Source organism: Microcebus murinus, chromosome 10 (assembly GCF_040939455.1).
Source record: "Microcebus murinus isolate Inina chromosome 10, M.murinus_Inina_mat1.0, whole genome shotgun sequence".
Lineage (NCBI taxonomy): Eukaryota > Metazoa > Chordata > Mammalia > Primates > Cheirogaleidae > Microcebus > Microcebus murinus.
Window position 1 is genome coordinate 3,524,635 of NC_134113.1, and position 25,140 is coordinate 3,549,774.

General features: G+C 58.6%; 1 protein-coding gene across 5 annotated transcripts; it reads right to left on the bottom strand.

Moving 5' to 3' along the window:
• Positions 1 to 1,551: 1,551 nt before the first annotated feature.
• On the bottom strand, positions 1,552 to 24,836 carry TTC38 (tetratricopeptide repeat domain 38). Of its 5 annotated transcripts, none has more exons than XM_076006910.1 (14): positions 24,745 to 24,836; positions 23,606 to 23,683; positions 21,015 to 21,096; positions 19,618 to 19,789; positions 18,653 to 18,826; positions 16,231 to 16,306; positions 13,295 to 13,414; positions 10,029 to 10,088; positions 9,151 to 9,189; positions 7,791 to 7,872; positions 5,838 to 6,003; positions 4,866 to 5,025; positions 4,566 to 4,639; positions 1,552 to 3,256 (listed from the first exon to the last, which is right to left on the bottom strand). In XM_076006910.1, the coding sequence occupies exons 1-14, from the start codon at positions 24,775 to 24,777 to the stop codon at positions 3,163 to 3,165; spliced, it is 1,410 nt and encodes a 469-aa protein (XP_075863025.1). In that variant the 5' UTR covers positions 24,778 to 24,836; the 3' UTR covers positions 1,552 to 3,162. The 5 variants fall into 5 exon arrangements, with proteins under 5 accessions (XP_075863025.1, XP_075863026.1, XP_075863028.1 ...); XM_076006911.1 differs by having other exon boundaries at positions 4,566 to 4,668; XM_076006913.1 differs by lacking the exons at positions 23,606 to 23,683; positions 24,745 to 24,836 and adding exons at positions 20,633 to 20,762; positions 21,934 to 22,126.
• Positions 24,837 to 25,140: the final 304 nt, after the last annotated feature.

Below are 25,140 nucleotides of genomic sequence, written 5' to 3' on the forward strand. Positions count from 1 at the left end.
CGGGAACCCCGCCCGGACCCTCATACCCCGAGCGGCCGATGGATGGTTCGAGACGCGCCTCCGCCGAGGATTTAAACGCGGCGCCGAGTGCGCGGGGCGCCCATTGGTCCGTTTGAAAAGAGCTCCGCGGGGCTGCCGGGGAGCGGTGCATCCTGGGGGTTGTAGTCCGAGCGCCCGGAAGAGGAACCCAGCGCGCACGCGCGGTGCCTCCCCGCAGCGGATTGGCTCCGCACGGACGCAGAGGCGCGCCCACCGGAAGTCCGCCTGCTGCCGGGAGGGGCGAGCCGGCCGGCCGCTGTGTCCCCTTGCTTTGGTGGCAGGCCAGGAACGACGGATGGCCAGTTCATCTGTATGATTGAAATTGCCACCTAAGGGTGTTGATGTGAAGACTGCACGCAACAGGCACAGCCCCGCCTGCTCTGTACAACCGCGTGTCAGTTACTGTTAATGCAGCAGTAAAGGCGCAGCCAGCACTAGGGGACGGAGACCAAGAGGAAGAAGCGTCGCCAGAGCTGCGCAGCCGGTCCAGCCGGAGCGGGACCGTCGCCCTAGGCGGGCTTCCCCAGAGAAGAAGGGCTGAAGATGGCCAGAGGGTGTGGCGGGCATCTGTCCTGGGCTTTCTAGGATTGGAGAGGGGAACCTAGAGGCAGGGGCCAGGTGATGGGGAGTACTCATGTTTGGGAAGCAGATAGGCCCCCCTGACCTGAGCGACATGGAGAGGCGAGCACAGGACTAGTAGTCAAGTCAGTTGGTGGCAGTTTGAGACTGACCTCACTTGAGCCTTTGCCTGTGAGCCAGTTATCAGTAATGCCCACCTCAGGGGCTTGAGGGTCGAATGAGGAGCTCCACCAGGGAAGAGTGTCGCTAAGTGGTAGCTCATTATCCAGGACAGATGGAGAAGGATGCAGGTAGGCGCCTGGGATGACTCATAGGGTGTGCCCGAGGAAGGGGAACTTTGGGAAGAGAGCATCATTTTCAGGGATGATGATGAGCTATTTATTTGGGGCAGGTTGAAGGGAGAGCAGATACCTTGGGACCAGGGCAGAAGCCTTCCAGACTGGCTCGGGCCACTTCCGGGCTCCCATGTCCTTGGGTTTGCACCATCCACACCAATCATCCCATGTTGCTGTGGTCCTTCACTTCTGACCCCAAGTTGAGTTCCTCATGAGACTGAGCTACTTACTGAAGGGCATAGCAGGTCTCACTCACCACTCTCCCCAGCCTCACCCAGCCCAGCACTGGGCACCAGGCAGGGACTGAGAGAGTGAGAGCTGAGTAAAGTGGGGTGGTCAAGTAGCTTGGGGGGAGTTTGGCTGCCCACTGCATCCCTCCATTGGCTTGCCCTGGGGATGCTTGCTGGGGAGAGGTCCCCAATACCCACTCCTGGTGCTCTTCTCCCTGAGTTGTGTCAGCATGTAGTAGGTGTTCAGTAAACAGCACCAATGGTTTATAACTTGTTGCTGTTACTCTGTGTGTTCACTCCATCACTCTGTTGACTTCCTCTTTTATCACTGGCCCATCTATTGTAGATTCATTTCTTCCTTCCCCCAGTAAAGTTCTACTTCATTTATTTATGCATTCATTCACCAACTTGCACTGACAGCCACTCAGTGCAGGCCACATGCTGGGTGATACTGGGTACGCTGATGCTGTCCCTGACCTGAGGAGGTCACAGCAGGGGAGAATGGTGCTATAGCAAGGGCAGGTGCCAAGGGCTGTGGGCACAGGGGAGGCACCCTCTCCGGCCTACAGTGGAAGTTGGGGGGAGGGGTAGAAGGCTTCCTGGAGGGACCAGGGTTCCCTCTTCCTTGGCCAAATCATGTCTTGGTTGGAACCAGGAAAGGGAGGAAGGTCCCCTTTGGGATGTGTCCCTAGCTCTTAGGTATAGATGGCACCTCGCTTGAAAGCCTATTGTAAGTACCCATTTTCTTGACTTGTTGCCCACCCACTGCAATGTCATGGAGAAGCCCATCTCCTGGCCTGGCACATAGATTCTCACAGGTACCTACAAGAGCTTGTCAAAGGAACCGAGTATTTTAATCCCAGGAATTAACCTGGGCTTGAGCAAACTTGGGGAGCCAATAGATTTGGAGGCTTCCTCTCCCTCCCAGGAGACCTGCCCTCTCCCTGCCCCAGTGAACGCCTACCAAATTTCTGAAGGAAAGGAACCTGAAAAACATCTTCACACTGGAACACCCCGCACCCCCACGGGAAGGCTGACAGCAGCACTGCTGAGTCAGCACGTCCAGAAGGGACCTCGGGCGCGTTAACCACAGGAAGCAGGAGACAGAGGCAGTGTTCATAACACCAGCTCAAATCCTGTTATAGCCACATGTCATAGTTCTTTGGTTTCTGCCACAGCAGAGCAGCCCCGTGTGAGCTCAATCCTCACACCCCAGAAATGCAAATACATTCATGTGATTAAAATCATAGTCGATCAAAGCATGTACCTGCGAGGCCTCATTATGGTGTGCCGTTTAAAAAGAGAAACAAGTCCAAATCAGCACCACCAAAGCCCCACAGGGAGGCTCGAAGACTTCCCTCAGAGACAGCAGAAGGGGCAGCCCGTGTGCTTGTTCATCCGTAAGGAGAGCAGTGGGGGCAGCAAGATGGGGCCTCCACCAGCTGTGACCCTGGACAAGTCACTCCCCTCACATCAGTACCCTAATCTCAAAGACGGGACAAGAGAACCTGTCTAGAATATAAGGAAAACTAAATGAAAGGGCTTATCTCAAGGGCAGCCTGGTGTCTGTGTGTGGGGGGGGGATGGGCACCCTCCACGGCCTTGTCTGGAAGACCCTCCTCCATCTGGGTCTGCCCCCGCCCTGCCCTGCAACCTCTGAACAACAGGAAGTAGAAGTGTTTCCCTGGGAAAACAGTTTGCAAGCCAAGTGGAAAAAGCAGCCCCTCCACTGGCCCTGACTGCTTAAAAATGCACATTGGTCCCCAACAAGGACTACAGGATCCTGAATCATATTTAAAATGAATGTGTGCCCCCCGTAAAACTGCTGGCTTTCAGGAGGTTCTGCTTAAGGCTGAAGACCCCCCTCTAACAGCCTCACAAACAGGCCCTGGCTGTTTCCTGCCCCTAAGCTTGTGCAGCAGCTGAGGGGAGCTGGGGAGGCCACGGCTGGGGTTCCGGGGGGCGGAGGCGGCGGCCGCTCACTGCATGAGGTGGACGGTGGCCGCCTTGCGCATGAGGCGCTCAGTCAGGGGCGAGTTAGGCTTCAAGGCGTCCCGCTCCATCAGAAGGCTCCTGAGGAAACAGACACGGCGGTTATGGTGTAGAACCTTCCAGAAGGATGCCAGGCCCGGTGGTCTCTGGGCCCCAAGACAAGACACGGGCAGCCAGGCTGCAGCACAGAGGGAACAGGACGGGCCAAGGCCCAGAGGCAGGTGGCCTGGCTTGGGCTCGGACAGGGACAGGGGAGAAAGCTCAGACCTCCAGGGCCACGTCCAAGCACTGCAGGCAGGAGGGGAATTGGGACACCCAAGCTGGAGAGCATCTGACTCTGTCTTAAAGATAAAAGCTAGAAACCACAAGAGAGAAGAATTGCAGGGTGTGGATGTCACTGTGGCCTTGTCTGCCTCGGGGAAAGCCGCGGCTCAACAACTTATAGCTCACCCTCCTGCCGCAGTGCAACGCTGGGGACAAGCGGGACGGGGCAGGAGGGTGGTGTCGGGGGTGGGCAGGAAGCCACACCTGGGACTGGTCCAGGAAAAGCAAGTGGCAGAGCAGGGCTGGGGAAGCAAGCAAGCACAGGCAGTGGGAGGCAGAGCCCCTGCTGTGGACTGAATGTTTGTGTCCCTGCTCATGTGGAAGCCCAAATCCCAAGGTGATGGTATTAGGAGGTGGGACCTTTGAGAGGTCATTAGGTCATGAGGGTGGGGCCCTCGTGAATGGGATTAGTGCCCTTGCAAGAAGAAACATGAGGCTGGGCGCGGTGGCTCACGCCTGTAATCCTAGCACTCTGGGAGGCCGAGGCGGGCGGATTGCTCGAGGTCAGGAGTTCAAAACCAGCCTGAGCAAGAGTGAGACCCCGTCTCTACTATAAATAGAAAGAAATTAATCAGCCAACTAATATATATAGAAAAAAATTAGCCGGGCATGGCAGCCTATGCCTGTAGTCCCAGCTACTCGGGAGGCTGAGGCAGGAGGATTGCTTGAGCCCAGGAGTTTGAGGTTGCTGTGAGATAAGCTGATGCTACAGCACTCACTCTAGCCTGTGCAACAAAGCGAGACTCTGTCTCAAAAAAAAAAAAAGAAGAAACATGAGAGAACTACCGGTAGCTCTCGGAGGAAAGGTGGCGTGAGGGCACAGCAGGAAGGTGGCTGTCCACGAGCCAGGCAAAGGAGGCCTCACCAGAAACTCAACCCCGCTGGTTGGGCCTGAGGGTGGGGGCTGGCTGGGTCCCTTTGGCCAAGTTGAGTACAGTGACAAAGGAGAACAAATTTCCCTGCAGCCTGGCATCCTAGCAACCCCAAAGCGGGAACCACCTCAGCCGAGGGAGCTGGGAGCCTCCAGGTGGGAGGGGGGGTGCCGGGAAGGGGGCGAAGAGCTCACCGGGCCACGTTCTTATGGACGCTGGAGGTGCAGTTTAAGGCCGCGTGAATCAGCAACTGGTTGAAGACATCTCTCTGAAATGTCGGTTGGGCAAGTGAGGCCCCTGGAAGGCGGGAGAGGGATGGGAGCCCCACTCACGGCGGCTGGCCTGCCCTTCGGCGGGGAGGGGCTGAGATAAGGACATCCCCGTTTCAAGGGCACCAACACCCTGGGAGAGACCTGGGGGCCGCTGGGCACACAGGCTCCCTGACCCAGGCCCCTCGGGCTCCGCTGAAGGCTGGGCTGGGGGCGGCCCCTCACCTGGGCGTTGCTGCCTCCGATCTGGACGATCCGGTAGCGGATGGGCAGGAGCAGTTCCACGACTCGGTCAGGGTTCCCGCCCTCAGCCTCCACCAGGGCCTGGCACAGGGGCAGCCCCACGTCTCGGGCCAGGCGGTGCTGACAGTTCTCCCCCGGGGACCTGCCAACCAGAGAGAGCGCCCTCAGCAGCCTGCCTTGCCACGCTACAGCCATTGGGGAGGGGCGTTTCCTACTCAGCAGGTGCCCCGGCCTGGTGACCCACAGCCACCCTAAGGGGTGATGCGACTGAGGAAAGGCAGCCCAGTGAGCGGGGAGAACAGGGCTCCGAACTCGGGCCCGGGTGAGAGTTGGCCCGTTACCAGCCACCTGACCCTGGGAAGGTCCCCCACCTTCTGGCCTCAGTTGGCTCAACTGTAAAGGGAGCGTAACAGTACGACCTCCCAGAACTGTCAGGACTGCAGGCAATGTAGGTAAAAGTCTGGCCCTGAAAGCCAAGGACAGCAATGCCACCAGGAGGGAATGGCTATGGCAGCCCAGCCCTCACCGGTGCTTGGCAGGCACCATTCCTGATTTACAGATGAGGAAACTGAGGCTGAGAGCAGAGAACTTCCTTGTCCAGGATCTACCTGTACACAGCAGGTACCTCTGGCTCCAGGGCCCCATTGTGTCCTCCGCCATGGGAAGCTGCCCTGTGACACTGAGGCTCTAGTACCCACCCCAGGGATGGAGAGGCAGCTCTGTGCCCTGGAGGAACCAACTATACCCCTGTGGGCCACGCACCTGCAGGGCCCACACCTGCAGGGACACACCTTGGGGCACACACCAGGAACAGCCCTCCATGGGCACCCCCAAAGCTGCTCTCTCAGGGGGGCCTCCACCCCCAGCCTCCCTGGCAGGCAGGGGCAGGCACTGAACAGGCCTCTGCACGGCCTGGGCCCCTCGCCCCCCGCCTGACGGGGCTCCTCCTCGTACTCGCTGGCGTCCCGCAGGGTGGCCAGCAGCTCCTGTGTGGGCTGGGGGTCCCGTGCACCCAGGGACGCCATCAGGAAGTGGGCGTCGTTGAACAGCAGGACGTGGTCTCGGCTGTGCTTCCGCGTCACGGGCAGGACGTCTTGCCACCGCTGGCCCACAGACACCCCTGAGGACACGAAGAGGGGACCTGGCTCACATGAAGCTGCAGGGCGTGTCCTGCCCATGGGCCTCCTGCCCCACACAGCCCTCGGGGGCCCTGTGACCTGCCGAGGCCTGTGGACTCCGGGTTTGTGTTAACTTTGTTTCATTATAAAAGCAATAGATGCATAAGGTGGAAAGCAAATTTGAAAAAAAAAAAAACTATTGAAGGTTATTAAATGAAGTCTTTGACCTCTTTGACAAACCCCAAAACCTTTTTAAATGTCCCTGTGGTTACCTCGAGTCCAGCTCCTGACAAGTAACAGGCACTGGGTTAATCTGCCAAGTTAGCAGTGAGCGAGTGTCCGTCCCCCTTTGTGTCTGGGCTCCCCAGCTCGGGACTGTCCCTGCGTCTGCGCCACACTCCAGCCACGCCACCTCCCACCTGCCTGCCCCCGACTGCTCCATAACCATCAACGTTGCCATCAACTTCATGGCTCACCCGCGGAACCAGACAACGGCTCGAGTGCCCGCTCTGCACAGGGAGGAAACCGGCGGCTTCTCCTTCCCCACCTGCCCGCGCAGCCCCTCCCCTCTCGCTGCTCCTGACCTCTGCTCACACGGCCGGAGGCAGCCCCGGCCTGTCTAGGGAGCTCCAGGCAGATTTCAAGCTCTCTGCCCCTGCAGGCAAAGGGCTAACGGGTCTCAAGGTCAAGGGGACTCAGCCTTCCCTCAGGGGCTCCCTCTCCACGCAGTTCTGGACAGCGTTTGGCAGGACAAGAGACACAGGCCTCCCATCAGCCCGGGCTCCGCTTCCAGGGCTAGAAAATGGAGCAGCAGCCTCCTCCCGGCTCCCCCGGCCGCGCCGTGGCCCTCCTCCCAGCTCCCCCGGCCTCCCCGTGGCCCTCCTCCAGGCTCCCCCGGCCTCTTTGCCAGCCTCACGGCCTCCTCACTGCTCTCCGGGCTCTGGCTTGGCCTGCCCCTCGCCCAGGTGGGCTTCCTGGCTCCCGCCTCTCACCTCCTCCTATCCCAGCCAAGCACGTGGAGCTGCCCTCCACTCACTCATCCCGTAACAGGCTGCTGGCATTTGTCCTGGTGGCTTTGGACAGGCTGTTCCCTGCGTGTGTAACATCCCTTCCTCTGCCTGGCAACCCCTACACGTCCTTCCATGGTTCACATTTCACCTCCACTAGGAAGCATTCCTGAAACCTTCCAGAAGCAGCTTGTCGTGCCCTCCCTTAGGTCCCTGAACTGTCCTGCCCGGGCCTGCACCCCACATTGCAGTTCTGACCCAGGGCCTGGGCCAGGCCCTTGTGGGTACAGGTTTGGCTCTGCTGAGCCTGGCACCCCCACGGTGGGCTGGAGCCATCCACTGCCCCAGAGCCGCGGCCACCCTGTCCACCGTCCCCACAGAGCGTGGCGAGGTTGAGAAACCTTCTGCAAAGCCAGGGTGTTGAGAAACGCCCGGCTCCCAAGTGCTAGGAAAGGAGGCAGCATCAAGACAGGTGGCCAGGTGCCATCTGTGCCCCAAAGGCCTGGCGGGCACACCGTGGGAACGGCAAGTCCACCCTGGGCACAGAGCTGGAGACCTTCACACGGAGGAGTGGTGGGAACTGGCAGAAAGGGCAGCAGGGCCGACTGGGAGCACTGCGGGACCCAAGACGGCAGCCAGACAGCCCGTCCAAGGCCTGCGGAGGGCCCTGGAGCGGCTGTCCCACGAGCTCTCGCTCAGCCCTGGGCCTGGGCCACGGCACCTCCCCTCACAGCGTGGGAGGAAGGAGGCAGGGGCCGGGCAGAGTGCGGAGACGGGGCTACCTTCCATCTGCAGGCGGTAGAGCATGGAGCAGCTGTCCACCACGTCCAGCATGGCGCCACTGGCCTGCAGGCTAGGCAGGATCTGGAAGACAAGGGCCGCCCAAGGCCAGGCTCAGCGGTGACCTGCACAGAGCAAGCCCTCAGCAAATGGGGGCCACCACCAACCTGCTACCCCAACAGTCAGGACTGTCACCCTCACCCAGGGCTCAGGCTGCAACAGACACCAGAAGGGGCACTGGACAGACCTAAGAAAGAGCCCACTGCCCTGCACACTGGGGCATATGCCGGGACCAGACATCTGTCACCTCCCAGTACCAGACCACGCCGGCAGGAGCCTCGCCTGGCCCGTTCATGCGTCTAGACCCAGCTTTGGTTAGCAGGGTACTCTGAGCACACGGTGCATGTCACCCTTCATTTCTTACTAGGACATCCCAACAATGTTGAAAGGATTCCTTTATGGGAACTTTACTATGTGCTTTTCTCTGACATTTAGATCCCAAATCACAAGCATTTCTGTGGTCCCAGGTTTTATCATTAAGACCTCACTGGGGTACCTGGGAGCTGTGAGTCAAGCTTTTTTCCTCTCAAAATACCCAGGAGCCAGGCGCAGTGGCTCACACCTATAATCCAAGGAAGATCGCTTGAGGTTAGGAGTTCAAGACCAGCCTGGGCAATGGCAAAACCCTTGTCTCTACAAAAAATTGAAAAATTAGTTGGGCATGATGGCATGCACCTGTAGTCCCAGCTGCTTAGGAGAATGAGGCAGGAGGATCACTAAGCCCAGGAGTTGGAGGCTGTAGTGAGCTATGATGACACCACTGCACTCCAGCCTGGGCCAGAGCGAGACTCTGCCTCAAAAAATAAATAAATATAAAGAATACCTAGGGGCTGGGGAGTTAGTGTGCAATGGGTGTGGAGCTTCAGTTTGGGAAGATGAAAAAATTCTGCAGATGGAGGGTGGTGACGGCCACACAACAGTGTGGACGTGCTTAATGCTGCAGAGTACACTTAGTTTCATTACATGTATTTTATCAAAATAAAAAAAACTCCTATGGGTAGATCAATTATCTCACCAAAGAAAGGTGATCTAAAAGGGCTGGAGAACAGTCTGCAATTGTAGAGATGGTCCACTTAGATGTGTAAATCTATCAGCACCTGTCACCAGAGTGTCCCCATCACATGCCGGGTTACAACACTGCTTTTGGCAAAAGCCAAGCCCAGGAGGTCTTACGAAAGCAAGAAATATGTTCTTGCCGCAGCTGTCTGTTCTGGCTGGGACAATCCTGATGGACTCAAAGGTCTCTGCGAGACTATGAGGCAAAGTGCCGCAGCGAAGCACGCAGGGTCAACACAGACTTACGTGGTTATCGTAAATGGTCAGCGCGGCCTCGTATTCGCCCTGGAAATAAAGTCCCCGTGATTACCATCTGGAGAAGGCCAACGTAACACTGAGAAAGGAACTGGGACTGGCTGGGCAAAGCCCCGAGCCCAGGACCCTGACCTCCTACAGAGTGGCATGGGCAGGGCCCCGGGGACGCGGGTCTTAGGACGGGGTCAGGCTCTGTGCTCCCCCACAAAGAGACAGCAGAGGCCTGGTGCTGCCTGCCCAGGGGACAGTTCCTCGGGAAAGCATTATTTTTCCTATTAGAAAAGTTAATCTAAGTATTGCTCTATTAACTGCGGTGAGCTTCTTTTATATATTTCCTTCTAGTCTTTTGTTTTTCTACATATATTCTCTCTCCTCTACGTTCAGCTGGGTCCACTGCTTTCTTCTAGACATTATAGTCACATTCTTATGCCACGACAGGGACGTTGTGTTCCAAGCATCTTTCTCTCTTTGGACACTTCGGGAGCTTCCAGTTTCTCTCTATGATAAAGACACCCTCACAGATGGAATCCCGGGGTCCAGGGTGTCCCTAGCAGCTGCCCCAGCTCCCACGGAGGCTCTCGCGGCTCGGGCGAGTGTGGTGCGGGTGAGGGCTTGGCTGTCTGCTCCAGCAGCAGAGGGGCGCTCAGTCCAAAAGACGCCCACAAATCACACACAGGAGACGTGATTTCCAAGTCCTGACAGTGACAAAATGCCCAAAGCAGTTCCGGCCTGGGAAGCCCTTTGCCGATGCTCGCACTGCACTGCACGGGGCAAGCTCAAGACACCACTCCAGGGACGGGAACAGAGAGTAAAAGCTAGAAAACTGTTTCTTCCCCTGGACGTCCCTGCAGCGCAGACGGTCGCCTTACCTTCTCAATCAGATACAGAGCCCAGTGCCAATAATTATGACAAGCAAGCATGTCAGAGTCCTGGGGAAAGAACAAGAGAATTAAAGAAAAACCTGACGGCCCGTGGGAGGAAACACAAGCGTTCTCTTGTACTGGTGCGGGATCCGTCACGTCCGAGTGCAGAAACATTTACTGGGCGCCGCCCGAGGCTGGCTGTGCCCGGCAGCTTTGCACCACTTTAGTTCCAAGGGGCGGCCGCCACTATGTCTGAATTTGAGCAGGGGAAACTGAGGCAGAGGGCAGCCGCTACCTTGCTCATCTAAGCCAGAGAGCAGCAGCACCAGGACCAACACAGAGCAAGTCACTTCAGCAACTCAAGCTTCACCTTCACGTGTGAGCTGGGAGGGACAGAGCCATTCCACGGGGAGTCCGAGGCCCACAAGGCGCCCTGGCGGCGGCTCAGGGCACTTGGGTAAACCATGAATATCACCTCCAGCACCCAGCGGCAAAGCCGGCGCATAAGGGAGCAGAGCTGATGTTCGGAGGGTCACGGAGGCCGCCTCTCAACGTGCGGCAGTTTTACAGTAAGACCTGTGCTTGGCTCGGAGCCGGCTGCTGCTAGGATATTCCAAGTGTGGGAAACTGGAATCAGGGTCCCTGGCAGGTGACAGTACCCAACACCCAGAAACTTAAAACAAACCCTGCTGGCCGAGAGGAGGGGAGCTGCGCCCCACCCCCGACAGAGGTGACTCTAGAGACCCGAGGGTCCTTCCCTCCTGCCCTGGGCCAAGTACCACCCTCCATGGCACTCAAGTCTTCATTTCTCACTGACCCCAAGCACACAGCAGGTATTCAGTAAACGCTTAGCAAGTGGCCTGGTGTCCCTGTCCCAGGGGAGGGCCCCTCTCCCTGGAGACCACTGAGCTCACCTGGCCCAGCCCACCTCTGTCCAGAGGGCCCAGCCCCCACCACAACACCAGCCCTTCCTCCTCTGAGGCCTCTGCCGTCAGTTCCTCCTCTGCCGGACACCACCCGCCTGCCCTGGACACCACCTGCAGGCCCTGGACACCACCCACCTGCCCTGGACACCACCTGCAGGCTCTGGACACCACCCGCCTGCCCTGGACACCACCTGCCTGCCCTGGACACCACCTGCAGGCCCTGGACACCACCTGCAGGCTCTGGACACCACCCACCTGCCCTGGACACCACCTGCAGGCCCTGGACACCACCCACCTGCCCTGGACACCACCTGCAGGCCCTGGACACCACCCACCTGCCCTGGACACCACCTGCAGGCCCTGGACACCACCCACCTGCCCTGGACACCACCTGCCTGCGCTGGACACCACCTGCCTCCCTAGGTCCATGCTGCACCTGGGCACGAAGACACCAAACTGCCCGGCTCCCCTCTGCCTCACAGGCCACCATAGGCCTTTGTGTCTTTGCTCAAGCTGGTCCTGGTGGGGATACCCTCCATCTCCCGCCCCGGGTAGCAAACACCTACTCATCCCTCAGTACCGGGTCAGAGGTTGCCTCCTCCAGGAAGCCTTTCCTGGCCACTGCCCCCCAAAGCCTGCTTGGGTTTGCTGCCTCCCCTTGGTTTCCATGTCCCCAAGAGTGTCCCTGTCATGGTGTAGCTTGTGCCCTGCCAGGAGGCTGCTCTTTCCGCTTCACCAGCCCTGCGAGGACAGAGAAGCCTGGGCTGGAGCCGGGCTGGGTCGGGGCACAGGCCTGGGCAGGGACTAGAGCCTGACTGAGCTCCGAGCTCAGCAGCCAGATGCCTGAGGCGGGCACAGGCGGAGGAGGACAGGGAGCCCAGGCCGTGTCGTCCACACCCAGAGCCGTCCAGCCAGGCCAAAGGCCACCAGGAGCCACTCGGGCGACAGATGAAGACATCAGAGGATGGCAGCCCGTTCTGAGATGACCCCAGCCTCTGCCGCCCACAATGGCACTCTTTTTGGGCCAGGGGCTCCACGGCTGTGGAAACAGATGAGGAAACTGAGGCTCAGAGTGATCAATTTCTACCCAGGGTAGAGCCAGGCCTCAAGTGCAGGCATCTTGGGCCACACAGAATCAGAGTTCCTCAGAGGAGAGTGACGCCTGCCAGTGCCGCATCCGGCCAGGCCTCCCAGTCCCCGGTCCTGCCCGAGCAAGCCCTTGCCCGTCAGCCGGAGGGCACGGCCACACCAGCTCGCCTCCAGCCCAGACCAAGCGCTCCCTCCAGCAAGAACGAGCAGTGTCTGCCTGGGGGCCCAAGGCTGCCGATGCCCACAGGGCCTTCCCAGTCCCAGTGCCTGGGGACAGATGTGCGTGGGAACCTCGCGCGCTCAAACACCTGCTTTACCCAAGACGGCTCCCGGAGAGGCAATTCACCATGCTGGGAGAGCCCGGGCCAGGGGAGCTCAGAGGGATGCCAGTGACGCCGGCTCCTCCGCTCCTGGTCTCTCCTTGGTCACACTCATCACTGAGCATCTGCTGCTGGTGCCAGGCCCTGGGAGAGACTCGCCACCTCAGCCCCCAGTGCCCTGGAGAGCCCATCATGGCAGAGAGAAGGGCAGGGCAATGACACCACCTGGACAGGTGCCAGGCTGTGGGACAGAGGCCAGCCTCGGGACAGGAGGCCCACACGGAGGAGCAAGGGCCTCCAGCACGACGGGCGAGGGAGAGCCTTCAGAGGCATCGGGTGGCAGCTGGGCTGGGCGAGGTCGGGCAGTAGGAGCGGGAACAGTGAGGCCACAGCGTGGTCAGGCCCTGGGAAAGGACCAGGCAGGGTGCTAGGGGTCTGCATGGCCCCAGGACCCCTCCCCGACAGGGCCTGGCCCCGCATGCCAGCGCTGCAGGCCATCACTGCGCCCGCGTCCCCGAGGACCTCCCTGCCAGCTGCACTGCGCCACCCTGAAGCGCAGCGGCTGCACGCTGAGCCCCGAAAGGAGAGGCAGCTCGGGGGCTCACAGGCCTCGTCCCCGCCAAGCTCAGTTCCAGCAATTTCCTGACCCTTCACAGCCAGGTGCATCAGGCCAAGACCAATCCTAGAACTCCCTGCAAAATGCCGGGAGGCTGGGGGCCTGTGGGGCTCTCAGGGGACGCCATGGCGTGACACCTCCAAGCTTGGAACACCTCCAAGCTGAACGCAAGTTCCCCAAGAACCAAACCACACCTGTAACTCCTGTCCACAAGCCCGGAGAACCAAACCACACCTGTAACTCCTGTCCACAAGGCCGAAGCCCAACTCAAGGTGACGCACTGCCTCTTCCAGGGAGAGGCCCCATGGGCCAGAATCGTACCTTCCAGTGGTTCTCTGAGCGCTGCATGAACTCCAGCCCCTCCTTGACCTCTGCCTTCATCTCGTGGACGTGGGCGATGGTGTGCACCGACCACGCGTCCGTCGGGTTAATGGCCAAGGCCTGCAGGGTGGTGGGAGGAGTCGGGGGGTTAGTCAGACCGCCTAGGCCAGGCCACGAGTGTCTGGGGGCCAAAAGGGGCCCAAGCTGGTGAGGGCCAGAACATGGGGATGGGGCTCTGACTCAAAACCATCACCATCCCAACAACCAGCACCGTGTTCCGTGGGCCCAGGGCTCACCAGCTTGGGACACCAACCACGGGACTCTGCCATGGAGGGTTTCACTGCACATTTCACAGATGGGGAAACTGAGGCTCAGGGAATCTAAGCGACTTGCCCAGAGTCACACAGCCCGATGGCAACGTGGTCTTTCCAAAGTCAGGGCTTGTCCCCTGACCCCACAGCCTCCTATAGATAGCTGAGTCACATGCGACATGCCGCCCAACCTCTCTAGGCCTCAGTTTCCCCCTGGCAGAGAGGCCACAGACGCTGCCTTCCCCTTGGAGAAGTGGCCACTGTCCACACAAGCACAGCGTGGACTGCTAATGCTCCAGGGGGCTGAGTGCTGCCTCGTCCCACCCCGCCACGTGCAGTGACCACACACACGGCTTTCCGGGCTCAGAAACAGCTGGCTCTGACATCACGGCTATGAGTGACAGTTGCTGTTCACTGACCCTTGAGCTTGACAGTGACCAGAGACACAGGCAGGACACGTGGAATGCTCCTCACTTACTAGCAGTTTTGTTCCTCTGTTTATTTGTTCAGCTCATGTTTGCTGAGTGCCTACCAAGTGTCAGGTGCAGAGCAGTAAACTGAGGCTCACAGAGGTCCCCTAGACTGGCCCCTGCCCAGGTCCCCTACACCAGATCATGGTTGCCCTCAGCCCCGCTGCCTCAGTCTCCCACACCCTTCACAGGAGTCCAGCAGCCCCGAGCACCTCTGCCCTGGCCTGGTACCTGCTGCAGGGTGGTGGCAATAGGTTGTCCCCAGAGAGCCCTGCACCCATGCTCCCACCCTCAGCTTCCGTGGGCCCTGCTCACTCCACACAGGGACGTGTAGAGAAAGGAGGCACATCTGTAGGGCACTGCGGGCACCCCCAGGCAGCGAGCACAGGACACTTGGAGAGATTGCCGGGCTCAGTCTGAGCAGGCTGGGCACTGGGCTGCAAGAAGGGATCCCCCTAAGCCTGCTGCTTTCACATCTGGCAGAAGCAGATGTGAAGGGCCTCGGCTAGCACGTCTCTGAGGGGCTGACCAACTTCCTCTCTTGGAGGCCTCCCAAGCTTCCCTGGGAAAGTCCAAACTGGCTTCCTGGGGCACGAGGCCCAGCCCAGTTGGCCCTGCCCCTCCCCAGCCCTGGACCCTGGCACCCTGGCATCACCTACACCCTAAGCCTCAGCCCATGAAGCCACTCGGAGCTCCAGGTCCCTGAGCTCCGTGGCTGTGCTTTTGCCCGCTGCTGCCCGGCTAGCAGTGCATGGCTTCCCCTCCCCCTCGCCGGCCTGGGACTACAGACACATGGCCCATGAGCTGCCACTGTGATACCATGGTAGCCTGGTCTTCTCACTCTTGTCCATGGGGTGCTGGTGTTGGGTCAGAGAGTAGACATCTGCAGGAGGGAGCAGGGAGGGGGTCCCCAAGCTTCTCACTCCTGGGAGGCATGAGCCTGAAGCTTCTGGCCTCCTTCTGGGGGCACCTGCCACGCATGGCTCGCCACAGCTGCCCACGTCCAGCTTCGCCAGCCATCCTGATGGCCTTCAGAGCCCAAATGGATGCCCCCTAACAGGGGGTCCAGCTGCGATGGTCTCCAAGGGACCTTCTTGCGGCTGACCCCTGGACATTGGTGCCTGGTCGCCCAGGCCATGGAGCCAAGATCACCAGGAAGCCATCAAGTCCCCCCCAGCCCTGACTTGGAGCTAAAGCAGAAAAGCACCCCCCTGAGCCTTGAGTCTGGGCTGTGATTCTGTAATCAGAGCAGTGTTCAGAGACCCCCTGGGCCCCATGGGCTTTCTCCTGGGGGCGGGGGGGGGGGGGAGGGGTGCTGCAGGCTAACGAGGGCAACTTCAGGGGGGAAGAGCCCCAGCTGGGTTGCTGGAAAGCCGAGGTCTAGCCCGGGCAGCTTAAAGGACAGCCTTTGATCAGGTAGCCTGGGTGACAGTCCGGCTCTGCCATCTCTGAGCTGTGTGGCCTTAGGCACACTTTGGCCTCTCTCTGAGTCCCTTATCCAGGCAACGAGGAGTCTAATGTCACGTGGGCAGAGACGTGTGGACACAGGCAGGTGTATATAAAGTGCCAGCACCAAGAGTGGCACAGGAGGTTTGTTACCCCTGTATGCATGACGGCCCCTCCCTGGACTCAGTTTCCCCTCCTGCAAGAATAGGAGAGGAGGGGAGGGACCCCCAGAGCTGGTGACAGCTCACACAGTGACAGCTGCAGCCTGCCACTTGGTCCTGGGCCCAGCGTGCCCACCAGTCACCATGATTGGCGATCACTTCCCAAATCACTGAACCTCGGGTGCCGGGGGTGATGCCAGAAATGTGAAGTTCAAGGAGGAAGAATCATTGTGTACGTAGCTTCCCACCAATGTTCCTGTCCCACCAGACAGGGCCACCACTCTCCGCAGCCTAAGGAAAGTGAGGTGACCGCAGCCTCCCTGAACCTCACTGTCCTCGCCTGCAGATGCAGAACCATCGTTGGCCAAGGCATGTGGCTCTGAGGACCCTGGGACCCACACAGGTCACACTCAGTAAGCCCCGGGCGGGCGGCAGCTGCCCGCGCTAACAGGCACTCTCCCCAGTGTCTCCGAGGGAACGAGGCCCAGAAGTGGGGTGACTCAGCAGGGTCCCTGAAGGGTCGGGCACCTAAGGAAGGGCCCTCTTACCTCTCTGGCGAGTTTTGCTGCCTGATCGTAGAAGTTGGTTTCCATCAATCCAAAAGAATAGATGCCTTTCACGTAGCTAAAAACAGAGAAAGAGTCTTTCAAAACACAAAGAGGGACTGGCAGCAGGTTGAACTGTGCACCTCCCCACCCCAAGAGATGAGCTGAAGTCCTAACCCTCAGCACCTGTGAATGTGACCTTTTTTGGAAGTAGGGTCTTCACAGATGCAATCGAGTTTAGATGCGGTCACACTGGTCTAGGGTGGCCCTAGTCTGATAGCCAGTATCCCCAGAAGAGGCCGTGTGAAGACGTGAAGAGACAGGGAGGGAAGACAGCAGGCGGAGGCGACGTCACAGTGAGGCAGCTGCAGGCCAAGGAACGCCACGGAGTCCAGCCACCACCAGGAGCTGGACGAGGCAAGAGGGGATCCCCTCGGAGCATCCGGAGGGAGCCAGCCCTGCTGGACCTCCCTGGATTCAGAGTTCTGGCCTCCAAAACCATAAGTGGATCAATGTCTGCTGCCCAAAGCCACCCCGTCTGCCGCTCTTTGTCACAGCAGCCGCAGGAGACCAATGCACACCCTAACCCCGTGCCAGGCTCTGTGCTTCTCAGCATCTCAAGGCTTCCGATCGGTGAGGGGCAAAGAGAACTGCATCAGCCACACGGTCGTCCCCAAACCCGGCGCCGACAGCATCCCCCCTCCTGAGAATCAACACAGGGTCTTTGCTGAGGATGACGAGGGTCCTCTCCCTGCTGCCTGCCTGGTGACACCTCCCAGAGGCCTGGCCCAGGATCACCTCCCTGGGAAGCCTTGGTGACCCAAGGGCTGGCAGTGGCTCCTCTGCACCCACAGCACCGTGCTCGGCCCTCTGCCCAGCCTGGACGGCACTCGGGGGATGGCCAGGCCTCTCCCCAGCCCCAGACCCCCTGCAGGCCGGGCCCTGTCTGGGAGCTCACTGTCTAGCCCAGAGAACACGCCCCGCTGAATAAGCACGTGCTTCCATTTCTCATCTGTGACCACTGGCACCTGAGCATCCCGGGCAGCCACACACGAAAAAGGCGACCTCTCCTGCGGTTTTGGGGGTGGTTAACTGAAAACAACATACAGCCACGGCGTTTCTACTTGAGATTCAGATGTTATCTCTATTACTGTAGCTTCTGTGCTCACTGAAGCAGAGTTCTAGAGCACTGGCTCCCAGAATTATCTTTTTTCTTTTTTTTTTTCCAGCATTTATTGAATGCTTACTGGGGTCATTTAACCCTCAACATCTAAACCTTTATTGAGCACTTACTGTGTGTCAGGTACCATCAGGCTCTTGTGATGGTACGTTTTACCATCACGTATCAACTTGGCTGGGCCGTCGTACCCAGCTGTTTGGTCAAACGCCAGTCCAGGTGTTGCTGTGAAGGCATTTTTTTTTAGGGTGATTTACATTTAAATCAGTAGACTTTGAGTAAAGCATTTCGCCCTCCGTGTGTGGTGGGCCTCATCTAATCAGTTGAAGGCCTTAGAGAAAAGGCTGAGGTGCCCAGAAGAAGGAATTCTGCCTGCAGCTGCCCTCGGACGCAAGACTGTGCTGCTGACTGCCGCAGGCGTCTCCGGCCTGCTGCCATGCCCTGCAGACTTTGAACTTGGCAGCCCCACTATCGCATGAGGCAATTCCTTAAAATAAACCTGCCCATTTCCCTCCCTCTCTCTCTCTCTCTGAGAGACGCAGATGCTATCAGATCCGTTTCTCCGGAGAGCCCTAACTAGCACGGCTCTTCAATCTACTAGCCTGTGTGAACCTCACAACCATCCTGTGCTTAGGAGGCAGCGGAGCCCACCACGTGGGGTGGTCACTGGGGATGTCCAGAGACATCCCGGGCCTCCTCTCTTCCCAAGCACGAGGCACAGCTGTGCTTCCCGGTCTCCTGTGAGTGGGTCAGGTCACGAAGTCAGTTCTGGCCAAAGACTCTGGGGTGACAGGTTATTCCTGTCACTCTGAGCCCTTAATGGCCACTGTGAGCCCACCTGGGAGGGCTCAGTTCCCCCTCTGAACGACAGTGCATCAGAGGGCAGCTGCTGCATCAGCTAGGACCCTGGAGGGGGACGGGACATGGTCGCAGATCCCTCGGCCCTCCTAAGATGGGCATGTCACGTGGTGAGAAACAAACCTGTGCTGTAGTAGCTTTGGGGAAGAAAATCCAGGAAACGTTTGTTACGGCAGCAAAACCCATCCTGACTGACACATGATGGCATTGCGTCATTCGCAGGCGGGACAAGGATGGAGTGAAGAAAGTGAAGCTTTTGAACTTTAAAGAACGAGGAGAACAGCAACAGTAGTCTCGTTTTTAGGACAGTGCCGAAAGAACTGCCATATTTCTAGGGCAGGAGAGAGAGGTTAAGAAATAGAAATGAGGTGGCTCGCAACCGACACGCACCTGCTAAGGGGGATGTCAGGTGTCCAGAAGGGGTAAATTCGAGCGACAGAATCTCGCATCTGCTCCTGGTAGCCCAAGTAAAAGTAGGCATCGTGCGAGAATTTCAGGGCCAACATGTCTGTCGGGTGGTCCCGGAGAATCTGTTCCCATAGTTCACAGGCTTTCGGGAAGTTCCTGGAAGCCAGGAGAGATTCCTCAGCAACACTGAGCACGCAGTCTGCCCACGTGGGGAGTGTGAAAGGCGCCGTCTCTCACGAGTGTCATGGTCTGCACTGAATCGGTTTCTAGGTCATCACTCAGAAAATTGAAACAACAGTGGGAAATTTGACTCTCTAGTTCAGGTTAAGGAAACACTGGTTTAAGAAATGGCCAAGGGCACTTGCACTGGAGACCCCGTGCCCGCTGCAGGAAGTCTCCGAGGTGGAACCCACACGTGGCTGGCTCCCCAGGAGGGCCGGGGCAGGACTTTCTCAGTCTCGGGGTTTGGAACCCCTGCACCCTGCACCCCTGCACAGCACGCTCAGGTCACCCCGCTCTGCGGGGCATCTCGCCTACCCGAGCAGACACGAGGCTGTCCCGGAGAGCACGGGGGTCTTCCTCGGGGCCAGAGCAGGGGTGGCCTGGGAGGCAGTGTGAGGGCAAGTGGCATATGCGGGAACCTTTTCGTCTCCCTTCTAGTTATTTCTGTGATGTGGCCCTATTATTTTTGTGATGGAAATAATACACCGTGTATTTAACGAAACCAAATAGTCACTCTGAACACCAGGTTGGGAATCCTGCCAACGGCTTCCTCATTCAGCACTCAGCTGAGGACGGAGCAGCAGGTTGCAATTTTCCATCTGAGGCTCCCAGGAGGTAGGGCAGGACCGCGCCCAGGCCACCCCCTGCCCAAGGGCCCTGGGACAGGGAGACCCTGTCAGGCTGGGGTCAGCCACTGGCGGGGGCCGGGGAGGTGGGGGCCTCACCCCTCAGCAAAGGTCTCCACCGCAGAGACGTGCAGCTGCTCGCGCCACGTCAGTGGCTGCGTTTTCGAAATCTCCACCATCGTCTTCACGGCCTGGTCCAGCTCTTTGTCCAGCCTCACGGAGCTCCCAGTGCCAATCAGCACGAGGCCGTTAGAGATGGCGTGGCCCATCGCTGGGGAAGGGTTCGAAAGCGGCCGGTGATTCAGATGGAGGGAGTGGCAAGTCCAAAAGCACCACAAACATGTATCCTATAGGGCGTTCTGCTCAGGGCCAGGCACTGGATGGCGAGGTTTGGGGCTGTCTGCAGACTCATCGATTGACTTGTCACCACAACTGGCACACAGCCCCCCAGGGGTACTCACGGATGCTGCTCAGGGGGGCTGGTCTAAGGAGGCCCTGGGGCACAGAAGCCACGATCCTGTCTGGGCTGCTCTCTCAGCGGAGAGTTGGTGGGGAGGGTGCCTTGTGGCCCTGGCAGCAGCCTTGCTGGCAGGTATGCTGGCCCCCAGGCCCTACCTGGGCTTCCCAGACCCCGCCTCGATGGAGGCAGGGTGTCCCCCAGTGTCTGGAACCCAGACACAGCCCAGGCCTGGGACCTAGGGCCCAATCGTAGTGGTGGGACCACCCAGTGGGCCCTGCTTCTGATTGGGGGCTTGAGGTCTGCTCAGAGAGCCTGACCCACCCCTGGCTACTGCTCCCCCCTCGGCTGGACTCAGGTTCCCCAGTTCTTCCCAGTTCTTTCCACGTCCTGTCCTTGCCAGGGTGGTGTGAGCTCCCTGCCTTCAGTGTGACCGGGCTGCAGCGGGGGGAGAAGGGGGTGCTCTGCTGCCCTGATTAGAGGACTGTCCTTCCCCTACACCTGGAACCTTGCCCCATACTGGGGCTACCCACCTGGAGTTCTGGAATGCACTGTGCTGACCTCCCCATGCCCACCGCACACATAGCTCGCCTGGATGCCAGCCTCTGCCACCCGCTGGTCCTCACCCCACCCCAGTCACTCTGGGTGAGGCCTCACCTGTCCCCTGACCAAGGCTGCTGCGGCCATCTCTTGTGATGCAGAGGTCTGGGCTGATCCCAGCCCCTCACCTACCAGCTAGATGGCTTTGGGCACATGTCTTACTCTCGCTGAAGCATGGTTTCCTCATCTGAAAAGTAGGATCAGCATCTTCCTTGCAGAATTTGTGGCAATTAGAGAAAAAATTTGAAAACTGACTTTGATTAGAACCTAGTCCAAACTCGAACCCGATGGAAGCTGTCCTCTTCCCTCCCTCTGTGCCAGCCTGGCTGCTGCCACCCTACATGCCTTCCCCAGCCCAACTGAGTCCCTGTGGTCAGGGAATGAGACGGGGGCTGGAGCCATGAAACTGGGCTCCACACCCAGGGAAAATGTTACTCACCAAAGGTCGGATCTGCTGCTTTGAGCTTTGACAGGCAGCCCTCGATGCCCCCGAGACTCTTGTCATTGGTCCACTTTACATACTGAAATAGAAAAGGTAACACAAAGGTTATTAATGACGGCATGTACCTAAATCCAGATTTTTTTCCTTTCTACAACACTGTTTTCTGGACTCTAACCCCAAGAAAGCACAACTTAGCTGAGATTAAATACACATAACTCGAGGCACACTTTCTAGGGCTAGTGATGCCACGATTTCCAGAAAAAGAAACATCAAAAGGAAGGTTCTTCCTGGCAGGTGACCTGCTACGCATCGGCTTCTTCAGCCCTAACAGAGGCCTTGAAATTGGTCACCACGACAGGGACATTTCTGCTTCTCACTCACGCCTTTTTAAAAATAACCACGGTAAAAATTCATTACAGAGAGTTAGAAAAGGACACAAAAGCTGGAGGCTAAAACCTAATCTCTTCTCATCACCATTTTTGACACCTGGATATATTTGTTTCTAGTCCTTTTCTTAAATGCCTATTTTTGAAAAATCCTACAGCTCTAACAATGCCTTGGATTTTAAGATGTGCCCTTTCGGTTGCCTCCCCTACATCTACGCAGAACTAGCACGTGCACTTTAACAAGAGTCAGGGGAGCTGGCGCGGAGACTCAAGGAACCCAGGTTCTGACGCAGGATGGCACGGAGACACCAATACGCGCACGCTGCACAGAACACGCACAGGCTGGGAGGACGAGCTGCCACTGAATTGGGGAAACGAGGGCTGTGACAAATTGAGAGCGCTACAGAGGCCAGTGGGGCACCGGAGAGGCAAGTGGGCCAACGGTGAACACAAAACAGGCGAAGAGCTCAAGCGCGTGTGGTGGAGTCCCTGGCAAGGACAGGCTGGGAGCAGAAGCGCCCCCGGCATACCTAGTGGAATTTCATCAGTCTTCCTGCTCTGCTTGCGTGCTTCCAGGACCGTCCCCGGCCCTCGTGTTCTACACATGGAGTCAGTATGTACCACACTGGCGGCTCTGGACAAAGGCCAGCTTTAGTTTTCCATCAGTGAATTTAGACCTAGGTGCATCCTGGTTCTATCTCTAACTCACTAGAAGACCTTAAACTCAAGCTGGTTCAGCTCACTGTGCCTCAGTTTCCCCCCTGTCAAACAAACCAGTTGGACCTTACTACTGAGACCCTCCTAATTCTAAAACTATGGACTCCTTCATCGCTGTAGAAATGACTGTTGATGTGCCGGAATGTCTTGGCACGGCCCTAGGTGACAGCCCTATGTTCACAGATTAGCCCAGGACAGGATCCCATGCCCGGCGGGGCAGAGCCCCACATCGAACCCTCAGCAGGCCACGGAGGGACACGTGCAGAGGCTCAGCACGAAACCATCCCCCATGGGGAGCCCCCAGCTCTCTGCCCACCACTTAGGGACCTGGGGAAAGAGGGCGGTGCAGAGGCCCCCTCAGCCACGCTGTGGGTTCTGCACGTTCCCACGTCCTCTGTACAGAGTACATAGATGTTATGGCACCTATTGCGCCTTAGGGTCACAGTGCAATTTAGAAAGCATTCACCAATTAAAAACCCCACCCAGGCCGGTCGCAGTGGCTCACGCCTGTAATCCCAGCACTCTGGGAGGCCAAGATGGGAGGATCGCTCAAGGTGAGGAGTTCCAGACCAGCCTGAGCAAGAGCGAGACCCTGTCTCTACTAAAAATAGAAAGAAATAAATTGGCCAACTAAAAATATATAGAAAAAATTAGCTGGGCATGGTGGCGCATGCCTGTAGTCCCAGCTACTCAGGAGGCTGAGGCAGGAGGATAGCTTGAGCCGAGGAATTTGAGGTTGCTGTGAGGTAGGCTGATGCCACAGCACTCTAGCCCAGGCAACACAGTGAGGCTCTGTCTCAAAAAGAAAACACCAGGCCGGGCGCTGTGGCTCACGCCTGTAATCCTAGCTCTTGGGAGGCCGAGGTGGGCGGATTGCTCAAGGTCAGGAGTTCGAAACCAGCCTGAGCAAGAGCGAGACCCCGTCTCTACTATAAATAGAAAGAAATTAATTGGCCAACTGATATATATATAAAAAATTAGCCGGGCATGGTGGCGCATGCCTGTAGTCCCAGCTACCCGGGAGGCTGAGGCAGAAGGATCACTCAAGCCCAGGAGTTTGAGGTTGCTGTGAGCGAGGCTGACGCCACGGCACTCACTCTAGCCTGGGCAACAAAGCGAGACTCTGTCTCAAAAAAAAAAAAAAAAAGAAAACACCAGCAAACTGGTATTAACTGAGCAGCACCTAAGTGGGCACATAGGTACTACAGTAATAGGGTATTGGCAGGTGGGAGGGGGAAGGGGACAGGTATATACATACATAATGAGTGAGATGTGCACCATCTGTGGGATGGTCATGCTGGAAACTCAGACTTGTGGGGTGAGGGGGAAAAGGGCATTTATTGAAACCTTAAAATCTGTACCCCTATAATATGCCGAAATAAAAACAAACAAACAACAAAAACAAAAAACAAACAAAAAAAAAGAAAACAAACTCCGCCCATAGACCTTCACCGAAGTGGCCACTGCTTCTCTTGGCAGGCATACCTGGGTCAGGGTGGCATCAAACAGCTTGCAGGCTTCGTTGCTCGGGGTGGAGAGTGGGAGCCCAGCATCCTTCCACGCCTGCACACGGCAAGAAAGGAGCGCCAGGGCCTTATTCCGAACAGTCCTTCAAACCTAAACACAACCCCAACGCCCACACGCTCACAGATCTCCAAATGCGGAGCAGTCGTTTAGATATGGCTTCGGTAAGACGCGGCCTAGTGGGGCACTCTCAGACTTCACAGCTTAGAGCAGAGAGAGGGAGCTGGGCCCGTCCCCATCCGAATCCCAGCAACCTCTGAACAGCTGTGTGCCCTCGGGCAAGATCCTTCCTCACAGACCCTTGGCTGCCCTCTGTAAAACGGGCTCAGGAGGCCCGGACAGGATGACTATGAGCAGACACTGGATAAACGGGAGCCCAGGGCATGACACGGGGTCTGGCAGGCAAGATAGGCAGGGGCGGTCTTTCCATGTGGCCGGCTGGGCCACACTACCTGCCAACCACCAGAGCACTCCTCCTGTCTCTCCACCGTGTCAGACATCTGAACTCCAAGTGCGGCAGTGCAAACGCGTCCCAGGTCAGGTTTGTTCCCGGTAATGGCTACCCTTGGTGTCCTGCCAGGGCACTGCCTGGTGGCTCCTCTGGGTGGCAGAGGAAATGCCCTTTACTCCAGGCCAGCACAGAGGGCCACCTTCTCAGGTTGGGTATTGGATAGCTGTGGACAAGCCGCCTGGCCTCTCTGACCTTCATCTTCCTCATCTGCAAAATGAGCTCAGGCTCCCTGCCCTGGGCGGGGTGGAAGGAGACCCTCACTATAGCCAGGTGTCCCTGAGAACCCATGCCATGCCCAGTGAGCTAAGCTTTTAGGAGTTCTTGGGGTCACCGGGACCTCAACGGGCACCTCCTGTTTCCCTTGGTGGGGACCCCACAAGAGAGTCCCCTGGTCCCTACTACGCACTGCCCCGGAAGTGCCCGCGCCCCGCGCCCGGCCAGGTGCACCGCCAGTCCGCCGCGCCGCTGCCCGCCGGCGTCCCCCGCCTGACCCCGGGCTGCCCGCAGGCCCGATCCCGCCCGCTCGGCGCCAGGCCACCCCCAGGGTCCCGGCGCCCGAGGGGGACGCGCCGGGCCAGCCTCCGCGTACCTGGCAGTCGCGCAGCGGCGCGGGCGCGGCCATGGTGCGCTGGGTAGGGGCCCGCGGGCCGGTGCTCCGGGCGCCGCGGGCCTTCCGGGGAGGGGAGGGGCGGGGCGGGGCGGGGCGGGGCGGCGCTCTCCCGCCAGCTGACTGGTGGGGTTCGGGCACACCCGCCCGGCCCCCGGGCACCCGCCGGCTCCCGAGGCCCAGCCGAGCGACGCCGCGCCGGGCCGGGCCGCCCAGTCCGGTGGTCCGAGGGGCGTCCGCGGGCTCCCCTGCTCCCGGGCTGCGGGACTGGAGGGCACTTTGGTGCGAGCCTCCGTGTTCGCGCCTGCCTCCCCAGCGGACTGGGGGCTTGGGGCGGGAAGGCCAGGGCGCCGGCCTCGGGATGCGCCCCGTGGTTCA

Coding starts and splice junctions, on each gene's coding strand:
- TTC38 (XM_076006910.1), bottom strand. CDS start 24,777: ATGGCCGCGCCCGCGCCGCTGCGCGACTGCCAG. Junction 21,097..23,605: donor TTGATGCCACCCTGACCCAG/GTATGCCTGCCA, acceptor TTTCTATTTCAG/TATGTAAAGTGGACCAATGA. Junction 16,307..18,652: donor CCTGACATCCCCCTTAGCAG/GTGCGTGTCGGT, acceptor CTCTGTTTTTAG/CTACGTGAAAGGCATCTATT.